At 41.2% G+C, this 19,701-nt stretch overlaps 1 protein-coding gene across 2 annotated transcripts in view; it reads left to right on the top strand.

Moving 5' to 3' along the window:
* Window positions 1–19,701, top strand: part of ERI3 (ERI1 exoribonuclease family member 3) — a 196,160-nt gene that overhangs the window by 68,978 nt on the left and 107,481 nt on the right. For both annotated transcript variants that reach the window (XM_083742554.1, XM_083742555.1), the window contains exon 6: window positions 4,351–4,423. In XM_083742554.1, the coding sequence (XP_083598680.1) occupies window positions 4,351–4,423 (73 nt within the window). The remainder of the gene's footprint in view (window positions 1–4,350; window positions 4,424–19,701) is intronic.

Below are 19,701 nucleotides of genomic sequence, written 5' to 3'. Positions count from 1 at the left end.
TAAATAAAAATAGAACATGGTGTAACTTCATTCAGAAATTATCTTTAGACCACAAAGCAGCAGTGTTGTCCCCTTCCTTCTACTACCTCCACAACCTCCTCTCCTTCCACCACCCATGCGGAAAGGCCTTTACTGAAGCAGTGGTGACAAAGCTTTCTGTATATTTTCAGAACATGACAGCATATGAGGTTCTATTAATGCCTCCTGACTGGGTCTATAAATATCAAGATTTAATGTTCCCCATATCTTTTCCAAAGGAGGAGACTCTTTAAAAAGCCAACTCGGTATCAATGAATCCAGCATGTAGGAAATGGCCCTATTTTCTTGGGCTTCTGACTTTCTGAACCCAGAAGCAGATGGACATTAACCGCCTCTGATTAGTTGGGAGAGTTGTACATTAATTTTTTATACACTAGGACCACCTGAGTGACTGAATTCAATTACAGGCTCCCTCCTTTTCTCGTTGCCCCCCCTTCCCCCCTGTGTTATTAATGTGGCTCCTCCATAGCAGAAACCGAGGGACCTGTTGAAATGAGAAACCCTTATTTCTTAGCGTGACCCACTGGATAATTAGGGTTAAATTGATATGCTATCACATTGGTGACACATTTTATCTGCCTCTGTTTGTACAAGAGGATACAATGGTGGAGGAAGGACCAATTTGTGCCCTTCTCTGCTAACCAGACTGAGATAAAAGGTGTCACTAGGACGATAACGTCCTCGCCTTGCGCTCCTTTATTGTTGCTCAATTTGCTAGTTTTTTCTAAATCCTGTTCTTTCATTCTTTCAATACCCTTGGCCATATTTTAGCTCCATGCCATTGCATAATGATGCCCTGCTAAATGTGTGTGCGCTATCTGCAACTCTGGCTGACAGCCCTGCCTGATAACCAAATTCCTGTCCATCCATCACTAGCTGCCTCTCCTCAACTTAAGGAAAGCGATAACCAAAGCATGGCTGTTTATCACCGCCAAGCTGGGCTCTTCTTTCCTGGTTGAAAGAAAGGAGAGTTGGCTTCAAAGGAAGAAAGAGGGCTGCATGATTTTGTCTCCATCTGCGTATCATTCTCCTCTGCAGCCCGTCAGACTGCCCTGTGTATTTTAGAAGCCTTCCCTCACATTATGCTGGGCTAGAATTTGACACAAATCTCTCTAGTTTTTAAATTTAATTTTCTCAGTCTTATGGCTCTGGGAGGAAAATTAAAATGTGCAGGAGTGAAATATAAGAAGAGTGAATAGGATGTTCAGTGGTCAGGGGTGTGTGTTTCTCTTACATGGCTAGCAGGATGTATAAAATTCAGATTCTTTAGACACATACAGTATTTAGGTTACAGCTGAACTTTTTTTCCTACTGCAGAACATAATGTAGGAATTTGGAATACACAGTGGCAAATGAAGCCTGTCCTTTAAGCCATCCAGGCCTCAAGAGAGAAGCTCTTCCTACCAATGAAAGTCATGTTGGAGATCATGAAGAGCAGCTAGTCTCTTGTTTTGGGGTTGAATATATCTGTGTAATTCTTTTATTATTGCAAACAAAGATGATGGAGATAAGAGCCCTGCTGGACCAAACCAAAGGCTTAGCTAGTCAGCATTTCCTGCAGTGGCCAACCAAACACTGGGAAGTCTTCAAGGACAACATCAGGACAAGACCCCTCTTGTGCGGTTGGTCTCTAGCAACTGGTGTTCAGTGACATTAATTACTTATTTATTTTTCTTACTCTCTCTTCACAGAGGTTGGATACCACAATTTTAAAATACAATATTACAAGCAGTTAAAACAAGAATGCTGCCTCTGATCCTGGAGGTGGTATATACAGTAACTATCACGACAGGTTGTCACCAATAATAATAATAACCTTATTGAAGTAGCTTCTTTAAACTGTGAAGTTGTACTTACAAAGGCAGTCTGGATTCACATGTATGAGTTTAGAAGGCAATAGTTTGCTAGCTCATACTTTTTAGTATTTTTATTTGAGAAGGAAAAGTAACAAAATTGTGTGTACTTCAAGATAAGGATAACTTGGACCCTTACAAAACATCTCTTTGGAAGCAGTTTGCCCCAGAACTCTTACGTTTATGTCGAAGTATAGCATGTGTGTATGGGAAGATGTTATTGAGATCTAGATGCGGACAATAGGTGAAAGTCTTGTTTCTAGATCCACTGAATTGTGCTCCCTTAGAGGCAACACTATGACCACCAGGGAACCAGCACTGCACTGCCCTGCCCTGTCCAACCCCTTCTTTCTTTGTAGGAGCTTACAACAAAGTGCTGGGTACAAAGTGCATGCCTAATTTGCATATCCAATTGCTTGGATTGCTGTAATTACCATGTGTAAATGGATCTATTAATCACTTATTTAATTAATTTTGGGTCTTTCCTGTGTTCGCCTAATTCATACCCCATCCAGCATTCAGGGCATCTCTAAAAATCTTTAGCAAAGCATTAATAAGCATTATGACCTGTTAACTACCCCATATCAATCAAATTGATTGGGAACAAATGAATCTACATTCCAAGATAATGGACACAATGCTTATTCTTTGCCCCTCCAGTAGCAGAATGGGGGGGGGGGAGTTGTGGGGCTTAGGACATGCCTGCTGTCTGGGGAACACAAGTTCTCTCCCCTATGGGAGAGATTGTAGAGCTATGATATAGTCCTTAGTTCCCTAGCTAGTTTTGCCAATGTGTTGATAACTCTCTTGCTGATAACTTTCTGATGACTGTTGTTACAGCAGAATAGAAATGTGAGGATGGTTTGTGATCTCCTAGGTATGTCTTGGCTGTTTACCACATGTTCTGTGTGCCTAGTTTTGGTAATCTTGGCATCTTTGGGTCCAGCTGCAAGCACCGCATAATTTATGGGTGCATAGTTTGGCAAAGACAATGCCTTGTTGTGCCATCCATCTATTACAACTTGAGTTCATAAGAACATGAAATATTTGTTAAAATATTTGTATACCGCTATTCATAAAAAAGTCAAAGCCGGTTTATAACAGCCATACATATATATAGTAAAACCATGTAAACATTTAAAATTGGATACCATCAACTAATTATACAGAAACATAAGAAGAACTCCAATAGACCAGATCAAAGGCCCATCTGGTCAAGCATTCTGTTCTCACAGTGGCCAGCCAGGCGTCTATGTGAAGCCCCCAAATGCTCTCCTTACATGGGATTTCCCAGCAACTGGCATTCAGAAACATAAGCCACCTACAGTGGATGTAGAACTAGTAGCCTTTGTTAGCCTTATCCTCCATGGTTTTATCTACTCTTTTAAAGCTGTACTAGTTAGTGGTCATCACTACATCTTATGGGAGCAAATTCCATAGTTTAACTATGTGTATAGATATACTTCCTTTTGTCTGTTGTTCACAGTATGGCTTCACAGTATGGCTGGGAGTTCTAGAGAAGGACAAAAGCTTCTTACTGTCCACTTTCTTCACACTATGTATAATTTTAAACACCTCTATCATGTTCCCGCTCTCTCGCCTTATCTGTAGGCTTTAAAAAATCCCAAATGTTGCCTCCTTTTGTTTTAGGGGAATTGCTCCAGTCCCTTGATCATCTTGAAGACTAACTATGGTTTACTTTCTGACAAAAACTGTGATGTGAAGCTATGGTTTGTTGTTGGCTTATGAATCATGGCTTGTTTTAACTATGGGTTCGGGCAGAGTGCCAAACCAAAAGCTTAACCATGGCTTGTTTGTCCACCCCAGACATTTCCGAATTAGAGAGCCATGAGGCAAGAATGGCTGGAAAAACATACCAAGCTTGGGGGGAGCAAACTATGGGTTGTTTGTTTATTTGTGAAATAATTTATGGGTTGTTTAAAGCAAACCATGGCTTAGTGTTACATGCGAATACAGCCACAGTTGACTGTTCTTGAGTGCATAAACATAGGTGAAACAACCAAAGAAAGGCATGTGCCTAAAGTCATATGCCCATGGGCTCACCAGAACATACTGAGCTACTTTGCTAATCTTCTTATGGAACTAACCACTAGTTGAAGATGATTAGTTTTATCTAACCAGGCCTACACACCTTTTAAAAATGACTGCTATGTTCATGGGTTGCATGTGAAATTCGGGCGACAACTTCTAAGTCCTCAATGAAAATGTCTAGCATCTTGGATGTATAATGCCTGTTGTCTAGCCATCCCAAGCTTGGGTTTGGGTTGGGCTCCTGTGTTTGAGTGGCCTCTGTCAAATGTGTGGGACCATTCTGAAATGCAGGCTAGAGCATTTTATTCTATCCTCTTTCTCAAAACCAGAAGTGTTTAATAAAGTTTATTTTGTGATGTCAGGCTCCTTCAGTGGAATCCAACCTGTTCTCTCTCCTCTCTTACAGGTTACCTGGACAATGCCAATACTTAGGGCTTCCAGTTGCTGATTACTTCAAACAGTGGATTAATCTCAAAAAGGTACTTTCATTGCAAATCTCCCTTTCCCCACCACCCCTTGGCTGCCTCTTCATTTCCCCTTCTCCCTTCCTTGGCTCCTTCAAGGAGGTATTTAATAAGCACGGCTGTTTTGCATTGAAATGAGGAGTTATTTTCTCAGAGGCCGGGTGAAGCGAAGTTCCTATTGTATCTCCCCTAATAGAGTCTTACTGTACTTGATGGAATATGGTCTGCAGCTGAGGAGAATCCCATTGTGGCCACCCTAACACAGCACCTCTATGCATAATAACTCAGCCTCTCTCTGGGAAAGGCTGGGTCAGCTGGAGCATATCCAAGTCTGCTCCACCCCCCACCCGGGCTTCTAAGTCTCTCTCCCTCTCACCTCCCCCTGCCCGCCAGTGAATATTAGCCAGCTGTTTCTCAGTGCTAAAGGTCTGGAAAGTGCATAGAAAAATAACCTGCTTAAGACTTTCTGCTTCGTACAAACCTTTAAAACAACAACTCCCCTGCTCCAAATTATGTGTCCCAAACTGCTTAACAGTATGACCACCGGAGCTTTAAGCACAGATACCTCTCTCGTTCGTTCAAACCTAATGGATTAACTACTCAGGCATTTTGTATTTCTCTAGAGACCCCCCTCCCCCGGCATACAAGAGAATTGCATACATGGAAAAGGCCGTCCCCCAACCCCCGTGTTGATAAGGAGACAGTTAGTGGATACAGGCAATTGGTGCAAAAAAGTCAAACCCAGTGTTGTGCAAGGAAATGTTACAATGCTTTAAACAATTTCTGTATTCTGTTAATGAATGGCATGAGTGGTGCCACTGAATTCAGCAACTTTGTATTTTCAAACCATATGTAGGAGCTTGCTTTATGAAATGCTCGTGTAATTTGGCTCTTCCTATTTTGTTTTGCCTATTTTTAAAAAAATAAATAAAGTGAAAGCAAGAGTGGCATTCTGAATGGTAATAGTTTTTTTAAAAAATAAAATAAAAAAGCATTTTCTGTTCTGTCAAATCAGGGTAGGGCCTGAATGTAACAAGGGGGAGGCTGGCAGCATGTTCCTCACTGAGCTTGACAAGGGTTTCCTGCTGTCAGAGCAAATCTCTTGCCTTATTGCTGGGCTTTTGCAAATGCAATCTGAAAGCACATTGGGGCGTTGTGCAGTTCAGTGACCATTAATGATCGCCATTTGAAGTTCACTAAACTTCTGGTGAATGGATAGCAGTGATATAACCAGCAGGTTGATGGACATACAAAAAAGTCAAATCGCTCTGCGTGGTGATGTTTGATATTAGCTGGCTGAAACCCTTAGCTGTGTTGCACCTCCTGCCCTTGGGACAATACATTATGTCTTTTTTGCTATCATTTTGGGCTATCGGGTTCAGACTGTTAGAAGCCTGCTTTCTTTATTATGTATAATCCATTTTGACATGCAGGCAGAGGGAAATTTTATGTCTCTTTCAGGGAATAGCTTCATGGTGCTGATGTTTGATCAGAATTCATGATGCTTCAGTATGGCAGGAATGGGAGCAGCATGAAACCCCAGGACAGAGGATCAGTAGAGCAGTAGAGATCAGGGCTCATGTAGATAAAACAGACAAGATCAGAGTTAACATCACTTAGAAAGCCACTCACTCTCTTGTCAAGTGTGGTGACCCATACTTGGCTTTGTCAGAAGGAAATAGAAGCTCACTTGTTCTGCAAAATGTGGAAAGAACAGAAATGGTCTGAGTGCTCGGCCCCCATATTTTCCAAACTGCCTAGAGACAGGAGTGTTTCAGCCTCAAGCTTGAAAAATCTCCAACCCTAGGCAAAAAAAATTTCACAGCACTTTAGAAATAACAGGTGGCATTCAACTAAGTTTTATTTAGAGTAGACCCATTGAAATTAAATAACTTGATGAACTTGGTAAAACTTGGTTAACTACCACCCCATGTTAGGTCCTTGATACTGATTGGTTGCTAGCAGGATTTTCAGATGGTTTTAAGCCATCTTGGATGTGTAAGCTAGGAAAGCCACTCTGGTAGGAATTGGAAGGCATTCTTAGACTTCGTTGCAAGTTCAGAAACAGGTTGAATGTAAAAGGTCCTGTCTCCCCCCGTATACTTTAACAATAGCCTTGTACATGGATGCAGGGGCTGGATAAATGCAAGACCTTAGGGTGGGCAGAAATCAGCAGCAATGAGAACAAGCCCTGCTTATAGCTGGATGCGTTGTCACAAGTTTTACTTTCCCCTGCCTGCAAATGCTTCCTGTCTGCCAAACCGCATCGGCCTCTTGCTGACATTTTTAATGTCACTGAGCGATCTTGTATCCTTCATGAACTGTCAGTTTAGTTAGGACTTAGGGCAGGGAGTTTATTGTGCTCTTTGCCTTGACTAGATCTGTATTGGCGGGGGCTACCGGGGGATATGGATTTTATTAGAATGTTCTTATATATCAGATCTCCCCTTAAACCTTCTCAGTGGGCAGCCATTGAGATAGTGGTTGAGTGCTGTTGACTGGCTTCCCTTCTGCTGCTGTCAAAAGCTGTCTTTATGAGCAGCAGAGGTGCTGTGGATCAAAATTAAGGTATTTTAAGAAGGATACTGTGTCTCAGATGGTGATATCCAAGTTTGGAAGAGCTAAGGGTGCTTGCAGGCCAGGATGGAGGAAGCAGTAGTGGGACTGACAAATGCTGGAACTGTAGAGGGTCTATGGGGAAAGGGTAGATACATATGGGGAAAGCCTACTACAGAAGAGCAATTTGCTATGCTGCAAAGCTTAAATATAACATGCATTTCAATTTGTCTTTTGGACACTGAGGGCCTGTAACCACAAAACTGCTTGCTCCCTCATAGGTCCAAGGAGGAGGGAGGCCATATGTAGCTATGTGCCAAAGCACCCGTCTCCAAATATCTGTCTGCTAAGACTTCTGCTCAGTTGGGTCAGACAGCTGCATTTTACCACTGAATTTTATGCTGTAAACTCTTTAGAACAGGGATCCATCTCTCTCACTTTGATCTGGAATATGCCATGAGCATTGATGGTACTATATAAACGATTAGTAGCAGTAGTTGCCCAACAAGAAGGTGCAGCTCCTTAGGCTGTGTAATAAAATAACTTTGATTAAGACTTAACAAGGAGCAAAAGGGATGCTCTTATGGAAACAAAGCAAAATAGCTTTTATTGTCATCCTGGGCAATCTGTGCTGTTTGGGTCTCCATTGTGGCAGAAGGCAGGAAGCAGGGGTGCAATGTTGCATGCATTGTACCTCATAAACCTTATGGGTGTATGAATAACTGTGTATATGTATATCTGTGAGCATATGGGTGCATTAGCTAATGAGGTTGCTGGGCCAGAGTCCATCTGGTATGTCACACGATGATGGTGCAGTGTTGCCAATTTCAACTTTAGTACCAAACGCAGAACCGAATGCATTTTTATCACATGTAGACTCTAGTCCAGCAACCTCATTGATGAATTGCATTCATGCTCTGCACAATTGTGTGGTTCACTGATCTGTTAAAACCTTAGTGATATACAGCTAACCCATTCAGATACATCCTGGTGATGTAATGCTGATAATACTTCTTTTAGATTTATGATGAGGGTGTGTCCTGTGGTGCCTTTTTGGTCAGAAATTGTTGTTCGTATTTACTTTTCTTTGGAAAAAGCCTTGATATTTTTTGATACTTATGCACTTCTAAATTATATTCCTGTGATGTGGTAACTAACAGATGTACAACGAAAGTCAATCCTTTGACCCCCTATAGTTGCAAAGAGATTTGTATTCAAGATTGGAAGGTTAAAGACCCACCACTCATTACTCAGTGATCTGAAGATCATACTGCCTTTTTTACATTTGAACATATATCTTATAATTGCCAGTCTTGTTTGGATATCTGTTCAGACATATGGACATTTTATATTAATCCATATGTTTAAATTATATTTTATGGAGTATTCTTATTGTTAATATTAACTGACATTGTTTTCTTTCTGCTAAGTGTGTGTGTGTGTGTGTGTGTGTGTGTGTGTGTGTGTGTGTGTGTGTTAGCACAGTGTGTAGGCTACATGGATGAATTGCACATTGGCACATTGGGGAAATTCAGGCTGGCTAAAGCTCAGAATGAGCTCAGGCTTGCAAGAGAGGTTAAAAATAATAATAAAAGGTTTCTTTGACTATGTCCGAAGTAAGAGCAAGCAAGTGGTAGATCCTCTGTGTGGGAAACATGGAGAAATGCTATTGGGTGACAGAGAAAAGGCGGAACTACTCAACACCTACTTTGCCTCTGTCTTCACCCAAAAGGAAGCGATGTCCAACCTGGTGATAACAGAATGATGTAATGAGGGAGCTGTAGCCCAAGATAGGAAAAGAGGTAGTAAGGGAACACCTAGCTATTTAAAATGAATTCAGATCTCCAGAGCCTAATGAGCTGTATCCAAGGATACTAAAGGAGTTTGTGGATGTAATTTCAGAGCCTTTGTCTATTATCTTTGAGAATTATTGGAGAACAGGTGAGGTCCCTACAGATTGGAGGCAGGCAAATGTTGCCCCCATCTTCAAAAAGGGGGGAAAGGAAGACCCAAGTAATTGAGAAGAGGAATAGAGGGTTATATTCAGTGCTGTCTGGGTGCAAGCAGAATGAACTTGTGTTCACATAATGGGACATGGCCTTCTCCTTCCTACAGTCCTCTACATGCCCTCAAAATCTGTTTTAGAAGGTGTGGGATCCCAAGGAGTAAATTTTGTGGGTATGTGAGGGAGAAAAAGGTGAAGTCCTGTTGCACAAGTTGAAGGCTGTTTCTGCAGCATTGGATTCCACCTCAAGACGAGCAGAAAAATACCATCAAGGTATGCACTACCTTACATATATGAGGAAGGGTTAAATATCTGGACTTTCCTGCAATACCCACTCTTATCTATTACTTTTCTAAGCAGAAGTATATAAAACCGTGAGTGGAGTAGAAAGAGTAGCCAGGAAACAGACCTTTTACCCTTTCAAGTAGTTACTGCAACCAGTGAACCTCCAATGAAATTAACAAGCAGCAGGTTTAAAACAAGCACATAAACTATTTTCACACAACCCTCAGTTTATTTGTGGAACTCTCTGCTATCAGTACAGCTGGGCAATAATAATAAAACCCCTTAGACGAATTAATGGAAGATAAGAATATCAATAGCTCTTTATTAGCATGCTCAGGGCATCTATTCTAATATTTAGGATGTCTCTAAACTTTAAAACTGGTGATTGGGAGTGGATGACCAAGAATGGACTGCTGCTATATATTTCTTCAAGCATCTTTATTTGGCTTTTGTCAAGAATGGGACATAGGGCTAGGTGGATCGTTTGTCTGGTCAAACAGGATTGACATAAGGTTCACATAAATTTACTGAAGGCCCAAAGTGACCCAGATAGTGGAAATAATTAGTTTTTGCATGGCAAATTACTAAGCTAAGCAACTTTTGATCTGAAGCATTTCCTTAACATTAAAACATATGCCTAATTCAGAGGCTGATCCTAAAAACTAAAGGGACTACAGGAGTAGGGTCAGAATGTTTGTTGTTGTTGCTGACAGAAATCATAACACAACGCTTGCCATTGTTATCTTATTGCCTGCTTTCTAACTTCGAGCACTTCTTGGACTGGAATTAGTAATTTTCATTGTGCCATTTTGTGGGTTGTTATCTTATGTAATGACTGTTCCTTTAGCCCAGCAGCTTTCCGAAGCGCATGCGATCAGCTTGACAGTCATGTGATAGCTCAAATGATACTGGTAACTAGCCAATCGCAGAGTGAGTGACACTGGGTTCATTGATCTGATCAATAGGGGCAGGTGTGCTTCTTCCTCCCTCCTTCCTGGAAGGCTGCATGGGGCCAGCTTTCTACTACTTTGCCTTTAAATCTGTCACACAGCTGTCTTGAACTCTGGAAATCCTTTCACTCTCTCCCTCGCCTTGTTAACATGTGTTGCCTTTGGGGTAATCAGGGAAAAAATATTATGTCCTTTTACAATTACCGGGTTTTGGAATATTAAAATGTCTCGCTGCATCGGCAATGTTATTTTGATTGGTATTCTAACCTTTGACTAGCCCATAAAGCGAGCCGCTCTTCGAGCCAATATTGCAGGACTGAAATTTAATTCCGAAATGATTCCAGATAATAGGGAGACAGATAATATATGCATGAAGGATATTATGTTTGGACTAAATGCAGCAGGGCCAGGGCTTGGGAGTTGAATAATAGCCCAGAGTGAGTTATAATCTGTGGGACAGAAATACCTTACTGTCAGGGCCACGAGAGGAACTCTTAAATCAAAGGGAGAGAGCTAGCGGGTAGTCATTGGAGACGGAAAGGGCATCCAGGAAAGGCCTTAAAGATACTGGGTCCCCTCTATCCTGCTGCAGTGTACTCCACAAGGGATCTACTTGATTCTTAACTTGGATGTGTAAACATAAATTTATAAATCAGTGTTGGATTTATGGTGGGGAAAGGTGAGCTTTGAATGCCAAATCTCAGTGATGATGTGCATTTCTCCCTTCAACGAAAATTGTTCAACTGCCTGTAGTAGTTTTCCAGGAATTTTGAATGAGAATTATTGGGGTGAATTTGTGCTATCTCTAGACATTATTTGGGGTCCTAGTTGCCTGAGGAATGTCTCTTTTCCCAAAGCCCTTAACATTAGTTAGGGATAGGGTACTAAAAGTAACACCTGCCCACCAGGTAAGTTCAGGAAGTTCCCAGGTGTGGCTTGATGGTCACCAAGCCCCCTGGAACCCAATTTTGTATGCTTTTAACATTTTTGAAAGGTTTTCATTGGCCAAGTTAAAAGTATTAAGGTTTTTAAAGTTAAACTTACATTTGAATTACTATCTTCTTATGGTATCCTGGTTGTTGGTTTTTCAAATGTCCTTTTATACTCTCTTATATAATTTTGGGTTTATAGTCTTGATTTGTATTAAGTTATTGGTGACTATTTAAATTGTTATTTGTAAGCCGCTCAAACCTCTTGGATCTATATAAATTATAATTACATAGGCCTTGGGCATATTAAGAAAATAGTTGTAGGATTATCACAACTTTTGGGGCAAACATGCATGAATTTAATTCTATACCAGCTGAACAAGGCACTGGTGACAGATCTTCATACTTATGTCAGGTAGTATTTCCTCTGGGGATATTCTCATGTACTACAAAAGACTGTTGATTGATAGATGTCCTAGGAACAGCAAGAGAATGTGGAATTTGCAAAAGTCCCAGTTGCCTTTGCCTACTGTGTTGGATCATTGGCTAGGTTGGCTGAATCTCTGTGCAGATTTGTAAGTGGGTGGCAGTTGTTCACTTTATATCTTTTTCATGCTGATTTTTAAAAAATAGTATTGCTAATATTTTAGTAATGTAGGGATAACTAAGATTCCAGCAACGTAGATTCCCTGCATTGTTGGTGGTGGAGGGCTGAAACTGAGAAAAAGTGGCTGGTCTAAGGCCACTTAGGAGATCCAATGAACCCGGGGTGGGGGAGGGGAAGAGAGAGGGAGGGTGGAGTTTAGCTCCTGCTCAAGCCACCCTAGAGTCATACTTGATTCTGTTATCATAAATTTGCTATTTGGATTAAGAAAGAAAAGAGTTTTCCCAATTAATCCTCATGTGGTTATTAACCCTGGGGAAAGCAAATCCCTAGTTAGGTACATTCACATATCAGACTAGCTTCCATCCAGATCATTAACCAGAAAAGCACAGCATGTTAAGCTATATATCGCCGATGCCTGGCCTGGCCTGACCCAAACCTGAAAATTTGGTCTTATGTGAGCCATTCACCAGATGTGCTAATGTATTGCATCATCCGAGGCCCCGACTTTCTGGGTACATTTCCCACAATGCTTTTTCCTCTCCCCCCCCCCAATCATTATTTATTGAAGTTCTGAAACTTTTAAAACAATGTATTTTGACAGCAAACAGTATAGTAGTTGACGCAGTGCTTTTTTCAGCCAGCTTTCCTTTACTTTGCCTGAGCATTTGTTCTGTGTGCTTACAGTCCTGCTAGTTGCCATCTGGTCTTGTCTGTGATGGTTAATGTGGTGCTTCTTAGGCTAATTGAATGTAGACCTCTTCCTGTTATACTTGCTTGAATGCTGTTGCTGCACAGTGCCACAGTGAAGGGACATATGAGCTTAGACATCTTACTGTATATGACTATTTCTGAAATTTTATTTAGACCTTGTGCTCTGTAGTTTGCATCTGTAAAGATGGAATTAGCTGGGATACTGTCAAACAAACAGGCCTCTTTACAGGTAATACTATGTGATGCCTTGCCAGTAATGTTCATATCTGAAATATATTAAGAAAGAAAGAAAAATTGAAAAGGTTATAGGTTTCAACAGAGCAAACCAAAATCCTGGGGGCTCAAATTAGTGACCTAATTCAAATCAGGTTTATAAAATGAATAAATGAGTAAACAAATGAGTAAAATTAAACCCTATTTCAGACCTTATATATTCAGATCTCATTAGAAGATTAGGATATATTAAGGGTCAGTCATATTCTGCTAATGGGGTTGGGGAGAGAGGGAAATATCTTTGAACTTGGGGTGAGTTAGGTCTTCCTTGTCTAGGCTGCCTCATAGCAGTAAAAATATACTTTTCAAATCATGTTTTGCTTCCAAATCATATCCATTTCAATCCACCATAAACTTTTAAGAGTGGCAAAGAGTATTTCATAAATTAGTTAACCTTGACCCCCACTCAAAAAAGCCATGTTAAAAGTTCATTTTGATCCGCCCAACTGGGGAAGAAGGACTGGGGACTCTTGTAATATACAGCCCTGCTGTGAAGCTGCCCATGTCCAAACTGCATCATATTGCATGCAGGGCAGCTGCTACAAGAATTGCCTATAGATCGAGCAAGAGCTGTCTACTTGCTATGAGACAAACTAGATACTAGATATTGCTTATTAACACCAACAATGCAGGGCTCAGTGCATATAAGAAAGCCACTTTCTGAGATGAGATTGTGAGAGTCTAGGATGCTGAAACAGACCAACATTTTTGTAAGTCTGATCTTTTATAGACCACCAACTCAAGAAGAGTCATAATGGAGCCTGTGGCAGGAAGACTACAAAAATGCTGTGGGTAAATTGCTGCTAAAAAGTATGCAATTAAAATACCATGGTTCTGTTAGTTTTCTTTGTCTAGAAAATGGTACTTGTTGTGTCAGTAAACAACTAGACCTCTAAATTTTGGAAAAAGATGTGGACTCCCACATAAATGTTTTTGCACTATCATAAAGACCACCTGCTGGTCAAGATACCCATATTCTGAAGGTATGACCCAAAATGCAAAAGGAACAGGAATTGCAGATTTGTGGTGTCTTGTGCTGATACGTTAGTGTACCTCTTGTCATTAGCTTCTCAGATGTGGAGGGATTTTGTGCAACATCACTTTTTAAGCACAGCTGCAAAGTATAGCCACTATGGGAATGTAAGGGCGCATACTCACTCTAAAAATGTTTTCTCTTGTACGCTTGTGTATATGGATATATAATTCTTTGGCCTGGCCCAACACCGTCACTATCTGTTAGATGCCAAGTGCCAGACCTCAGGTGACACCAGTCCAAAGTTAGATGGTATTCATGTAGATGTCAACAGTCCTAGCTTCCTACTCACGCCCTCGCCCTGCCCCAGCCCCATAGTCTCTTATAGAACTCCTTGTTTTCCTTCTGGTTGCTTTGCTGGATTTCAGTGTATCTTGAAATCGGCTGTGAGGCTAGAATGCTTGTCGCGTACCAGTGTTGAAAGAGACAAGCTTGACCTCGCACCTGACCCTTCCTCCCCCGCAGTCAATACTAGAGCAAGACTAGAGAAGAAGGGATTAAAGGCAGGGCATGTCTTACAATAATCCTGCAACGTGGGCTGCATTCCAGGCCAGGTGAGAGTGGAGAGGCACTTGCCACATGTGTGGAAAATGATTGGATGGAATCTAGTAGACAGAAGGAAAGGGAAGACGTATTGCTGGGACTGGTATCCATTTCATATTCTTATTAGCCACTCATGTGCTATGAAGGGGTTAAAAGGCTTAGGAAAGAGATTGGAAGGTAAATCATACACAAGCTCCTGTTTCCCCCACGCTTCCACTTCCTGTGGCACACATAAAGAATTCTAGATGTGCAAAGGTCCCATTGGTCCTTTGTAGCTTTCATTCCCTTAGGGAGCGGGAAGTGGGGCTGAAGGTTAAAATACAATGCTTTGAGATTCAGTATTTGCAGTTTCTTCCTCATGGCAATACAGAGGTGAGTAGAGTGTTATTATTATTATTATTATTATTATTATTATTAATAATAATAATAATACCCTGCCCATCTGGCTGGCTTTCCCCAGCCACTCTGGGAGGCTTCCATCAAAATATTAAAATACAATAATTCATCATATATTAAAAGCTTCCCTAAACAGGGCTGCCTTCATATGTCTTCTAAAAGTCAGATAGTTGTTTATTTCCTTGTCTGATGGGAGGGTGTTCCACAGGGTGGGCACCACCACCAAGAAGGCCCTCTGCCTGGTTCCCTGTAACTTCGCTTCTCACAGTGAGGGAACCAGGTAGAAGGCCCCCTGAGCTGGACCTCAGTGTCCGTGCAGAATGGTGGGGGTGGAGATGTTCCTTCAGGTATACTGGACCATTTTTTAAAATTCCAGGCAGACTTTTTAACTGAATTCTGATTTTATCACTTGTTTTTATTGTATTTTATTGGGTTTCCTGTATACTGCTTAGAAACTTGAGTGAGTCAGAGAGGGAGAGGGACAGACTCTTAAGTGTCTCAATTTACTTGTATTCCCTTTATTAATTTAATGTGGGGTCTACATGCCATCAGTGGAAGGGGCTAAAAGACGTTGTGGTTTGGACTGGAGCCCAAATGGGCAAGATACCCCTTTCTGTTTCTCTGCCCCTTGCTTGCTTCCCACACTGCATGTGACCCTCATTTCTCCTATAGAGGAGAATGCAATGCCTCCTTTTACTCTTGGAACATAGTGTTACCTGTTTTTAGTAAAAACCATACCAGCATAGTGTGTCCCAAGGCCAGGGTTGCAGGTAACATCTTTCTGAAGTGTTAGAATGGTGTTAATAGAAATGTCTGAAAGATCTGACAACTCTGGCTGCAAAGAGGGGTACTGATTATGTTATTGAGGCTTGTTAGTAGGGTGAAAAATATGGGTCTGCTCCCCAAGGAATCTAGATTGTAGTAACACTGACTCTCAGCAATGACAATTAGAGCCCAGATGCACATGCTCACGCTAAAAAGGTTTTTTTCCCTACACTTGAGGAAACTCTTGCAATGATCCAAGCGTGCTGAGCCCTAAACTTTGAGTTCTGCTCAATCTTGCAAATCTGCTTCTTCTTTTCTTGATTAATATTTTAAAGACTGTTTAGAAATGCTGGCTCAGATTTTGCTACTCTCCTAGATTTCAGCTGCATGTTGTCAGTGCTTAAGATTATAAACCTGTCCAGCAAGGTGGTATCATCATCACCATCATCATCATCATCATCATCATTCTTAATTAGACCCTGACACCTGAGGAATTGCTATTTGTGGGGTAGTAGGAGAATTCTATAGCTCTGAAGGCTCCTGATGTTATCTTTTTCCATTCTTCAATTTTTTTGTTTCAGAACCTATAGGTTAGTCCTTAGTACCAACAGATCCTGGGTGTCTGGCATGGTTCTCAAAGCAAGTCACCCTCAAACATGTATTATTCTCATTGATCCCCATTTCTGTCGTATAAGTAGTTGGACAGTGATTGACAGTACAACATTTGCTCTTTGCTGTATTGTTTTATAACCTGCTCAGAGCTGGGTGCATACAGCTGTCCAAAAAGAAGTTTATACCAATGTCAGTACAGAGACCCAAGGCACAACTCTGTGTTACCATCTAGGTTCCATATATTCTTTTGAATTGATACATTTCTGTTAGTAGAGCTACGGGATCCTAGCTGGGGCTGTGCTTCTTATCTTGTGAGATTGGAGAAACAAGCAATAATAAAGAGAGCAATCCTAGCCAGGAAAAAGTTGAGCTGGGTTAAGATTTCATGGGGGACAGACTTGGCCTGCTTTGGGAATTGGGCTCAGACAGATCCAGGAGACCAAGTAAAACCATGTGGTTGAATCCCAGACTGTTTGCTCTGCCTAATTATCAGAAGCCTCGCATTCGTTCTGCTGGGTGCACATTATGCCTTTATTGTAGTGTAATTATGCCAGCTGCCTATGTTTAGTGCCATAAAAAGGAATAAAGTGCCCATTACCTGCCTAAGGAATTCTTCCTGTGGGTTTTTTTATTTTTATTGCTCCATAGTACACAGTGGGGATAGCTTTGATCAGCCATGCTCCATGTAAAATAGCTAGTGAAGCACAGGGCCATCAGTCAGGCATTTTGCCGGCGACTGGCCTGCTGACATGCTGGCCCTTCCAGGCTCTCCGGTCTCTGCAGGCACCTTTTGGCTGCCAGCCTGATGGGTGAAGCCAGTGCTCCTTCTGCAGGAGCATCATCCTCAAAGTTACCTAAATTAAGGGTGAAATATATTTGCCATTTGAGAATACTGCTACTTCAGGATGGCTGTCTTAATGTTTATGTCTTACATGCTTGTTTACCCTTCAAGCACTAATCTGAAATCTTCCAAAGTTGTCTTTATAATTGGAGTCAAGACACTTGGACTATCTGGCCCAGTGATAGTGGGTCTTCAAGCGGACACCTGCTACCAAAAACCTTTAAAATGAAGATTCCAGGGATCCTAGGTATTTTTCTATGTGAAGAAGGGCACGATTTATATTTCAAAGTGCATCTGGAGAAGCAGGACCCATAAAGAATGGGTGGTGGGAAGGAGGGTTGAGCATGGATTTCCTGTGTAACCCATAGAATGGAAAGTGAACTGTTCAGTTATGAAGAACTTAATTAAAAACCTTGGCAGTTTGTTAGTTTATCAGCAACTTTGAATGGCATGTAGGGAATTCTCCATCCAGCTACTTCTGAATGTTATACGTTTATATATGCATTTATTTTTAGGCAGATATAGGACACTTTTGAGCCTCAGCATATTAATGACATTACACCCCCAAATCCCTGGATGAACTTGCTCAGTAGTTTTCAATAGAACTTGGAGTGGAACCCTGCCGTAAATGCCACGGGGCAGAGTAGTAGTCCCTCAATATCACTTTCTGGAAATGGCCACCTAGGTATGGATGGAACCACTGTGGCCCAATGTCCCCAGTGCACATCTCATGTAGCCAAGCAAGAAGGATATCGTGGCTGATAGTGCTGAAAGCTACAAAAAGTACCAGGAGAGTTGTTCATTTAAAGCATTTTTATTCTCCTCTTCACCCTTTTGGATTTCAGGGCACTGCACAATCAATACTCATAGCAAAATACAATAATAAAACAATGAATAAAATTTACAAAATTCATTTCCAGCAGTTAAAAATGCATGATTCAGCAAAAACATTTTTGCCTGGTGCCAAAAAATGTAAATGTTGGCTCCAGGTAGAATATTATGTGGGCTGTAGTGCTAAAAAAAGCTCTTCTCTCTTCTTGTAAAGGAGGCACATGAAGGTGAGCTTCACTTTTAAATGCCAAAACTGGGCTGGAATCATTGTCATCCAAAACTGTCTGGAGTTACTGAATTGTATAAATTGTTTTGGTGAATTTGTTGCTGCTGCTTGTTTTATTTATATGGTATTGTGTTTGATAGAGTGATTGCAATGTGTTTGTTTTGATTCTACTGTGAATATTGTGAGCCGCTTTGGGTTCAGTATTTGTTTTGGGGAAAACATAATATAATGTTAAATCAAATCAGATCCACTGAGACTGTCACTCACTATTACCCATGCTGGCTATGTTCTGCTGTTTCACTCAGGATCTTCTTGGAGGCTTCCCATAGGCATCTGGTTGGCCACTGTGAGAGCAGGATACTGGAGAAGATGAGCTTCCTGAAACCAGGAGGACTCTTCTTATGTTATTGTCTGTTTGAGTACCTTGTCCCAAAAGGGAATATTTATGATTAACTTATAACTGAAATCATACTGAGAGGCCTAGAGGGGATTTTTTCAAGAGTGGCCTTATGACCCTCTCTTTAAATGCGGCTGAGACACTTATAACTTCCTGGATTCAGCTGGCCAATCCTCTACCATTTGATGTTAAAATCTTGGAGGGGCAAGGGGCAAGCAAACAGGTTAATTGCAGTTCTCCAAGCACCTTGTCAACAACATTGATCCTCCACAACTGAAAACAAGACTAGATGGTGCTCTGGGTGTTTTCACTCATGGACTTGCACATAAAGCAGAGATCACGTTGAAATTCATACAAGCATTTTTAACTTCAAAATGCGTGGTACGCATGTCACAGCTGGCTTCCAGGGATCTATCATGTTATCTTGTGGGTCAGATTGGCAAAGACCTTGCAGCACCTGGAAAAAATCTGTTAGCACTATTAGCACTAGCATTATAGAACACCGGCTGTCCTTCTCAAAATGTTGATGGTGTTGCCTCTAAAGTGAACTTGGGGATAGTAGGAGCAGTTGAAGCAGATTCCACAAGATTTCTTCTACTTTTCTAGATTCTATAGGACCAAAGAGTGTATACAAAATTCCACATTGGAACAGGATTGTGTTTACTCAGTAAAATCTTCCTGGCATAACTTAATCTTTCTGAGCTTTAGTTGAAAAAGAATGTAGCACAACAAATTCAGAAAGAGTAGTTGGAATCTGTATCCTTGATAAAAAAAACAACAGCACATTTTGAGAGAGGTTGCTTTCTGCAATCAGTGTGATTTAAGCCAGAACAATTGCTTAATCAAACAATTCTAGCCAACAAATTTTATATTTTAAGAGTTACTAAAGTGGAATTTTGCCATTAACAGGAAATGTACCAGATTCTTGTACGAAATTTGCACATTTGCAGATTCTTAAGACATACAGTGGTATCTCGGGTTAAGAACCTAATTCGTTCCAGAGGTCCATTCTTAACCTGAAACTGTTCTTAACCCGAAGCACCACTTTAGCTAATGGGGCCTCCCGCTGCTGCTGTGCCGCCAGAGCACGATTTCTGTTCTCATCCTGAAGCAAAGTTCTAAACCTGAGGTACTATTTCTGGATTAGAGGAGTCTGTAACCTGAAGTGTATGTAACCTGAAGCGTATGTAACCCGAGGTACCACTGTACTAGGTTTATTGTGGATGTGGGTTGAGAGGGTCTGTGCAGCATTGTCCTGGACTTGAGTTCAACTCACATTTATTGTGTCATAACAAAGCTGCCAGAAGTCAGTTGAGTAGCGGTGTGGTTAATA

Source organism: Podarcis gaigeae (assembly GCF_964106915.1).
Source record: "Podarcis gaigeae genome assembly, chromosome: 6".
Classification (NCBI taxonomy): domain Eukaryota; kingdom Metazoa; phylum Chordata; class Lepidosauria; order Squamata; family Lacertidae; genus Podarcis; species Podarcis gaigeae.
This window is presented reverse-complemented; position numbering and strand designations above follow the sequence as displayed.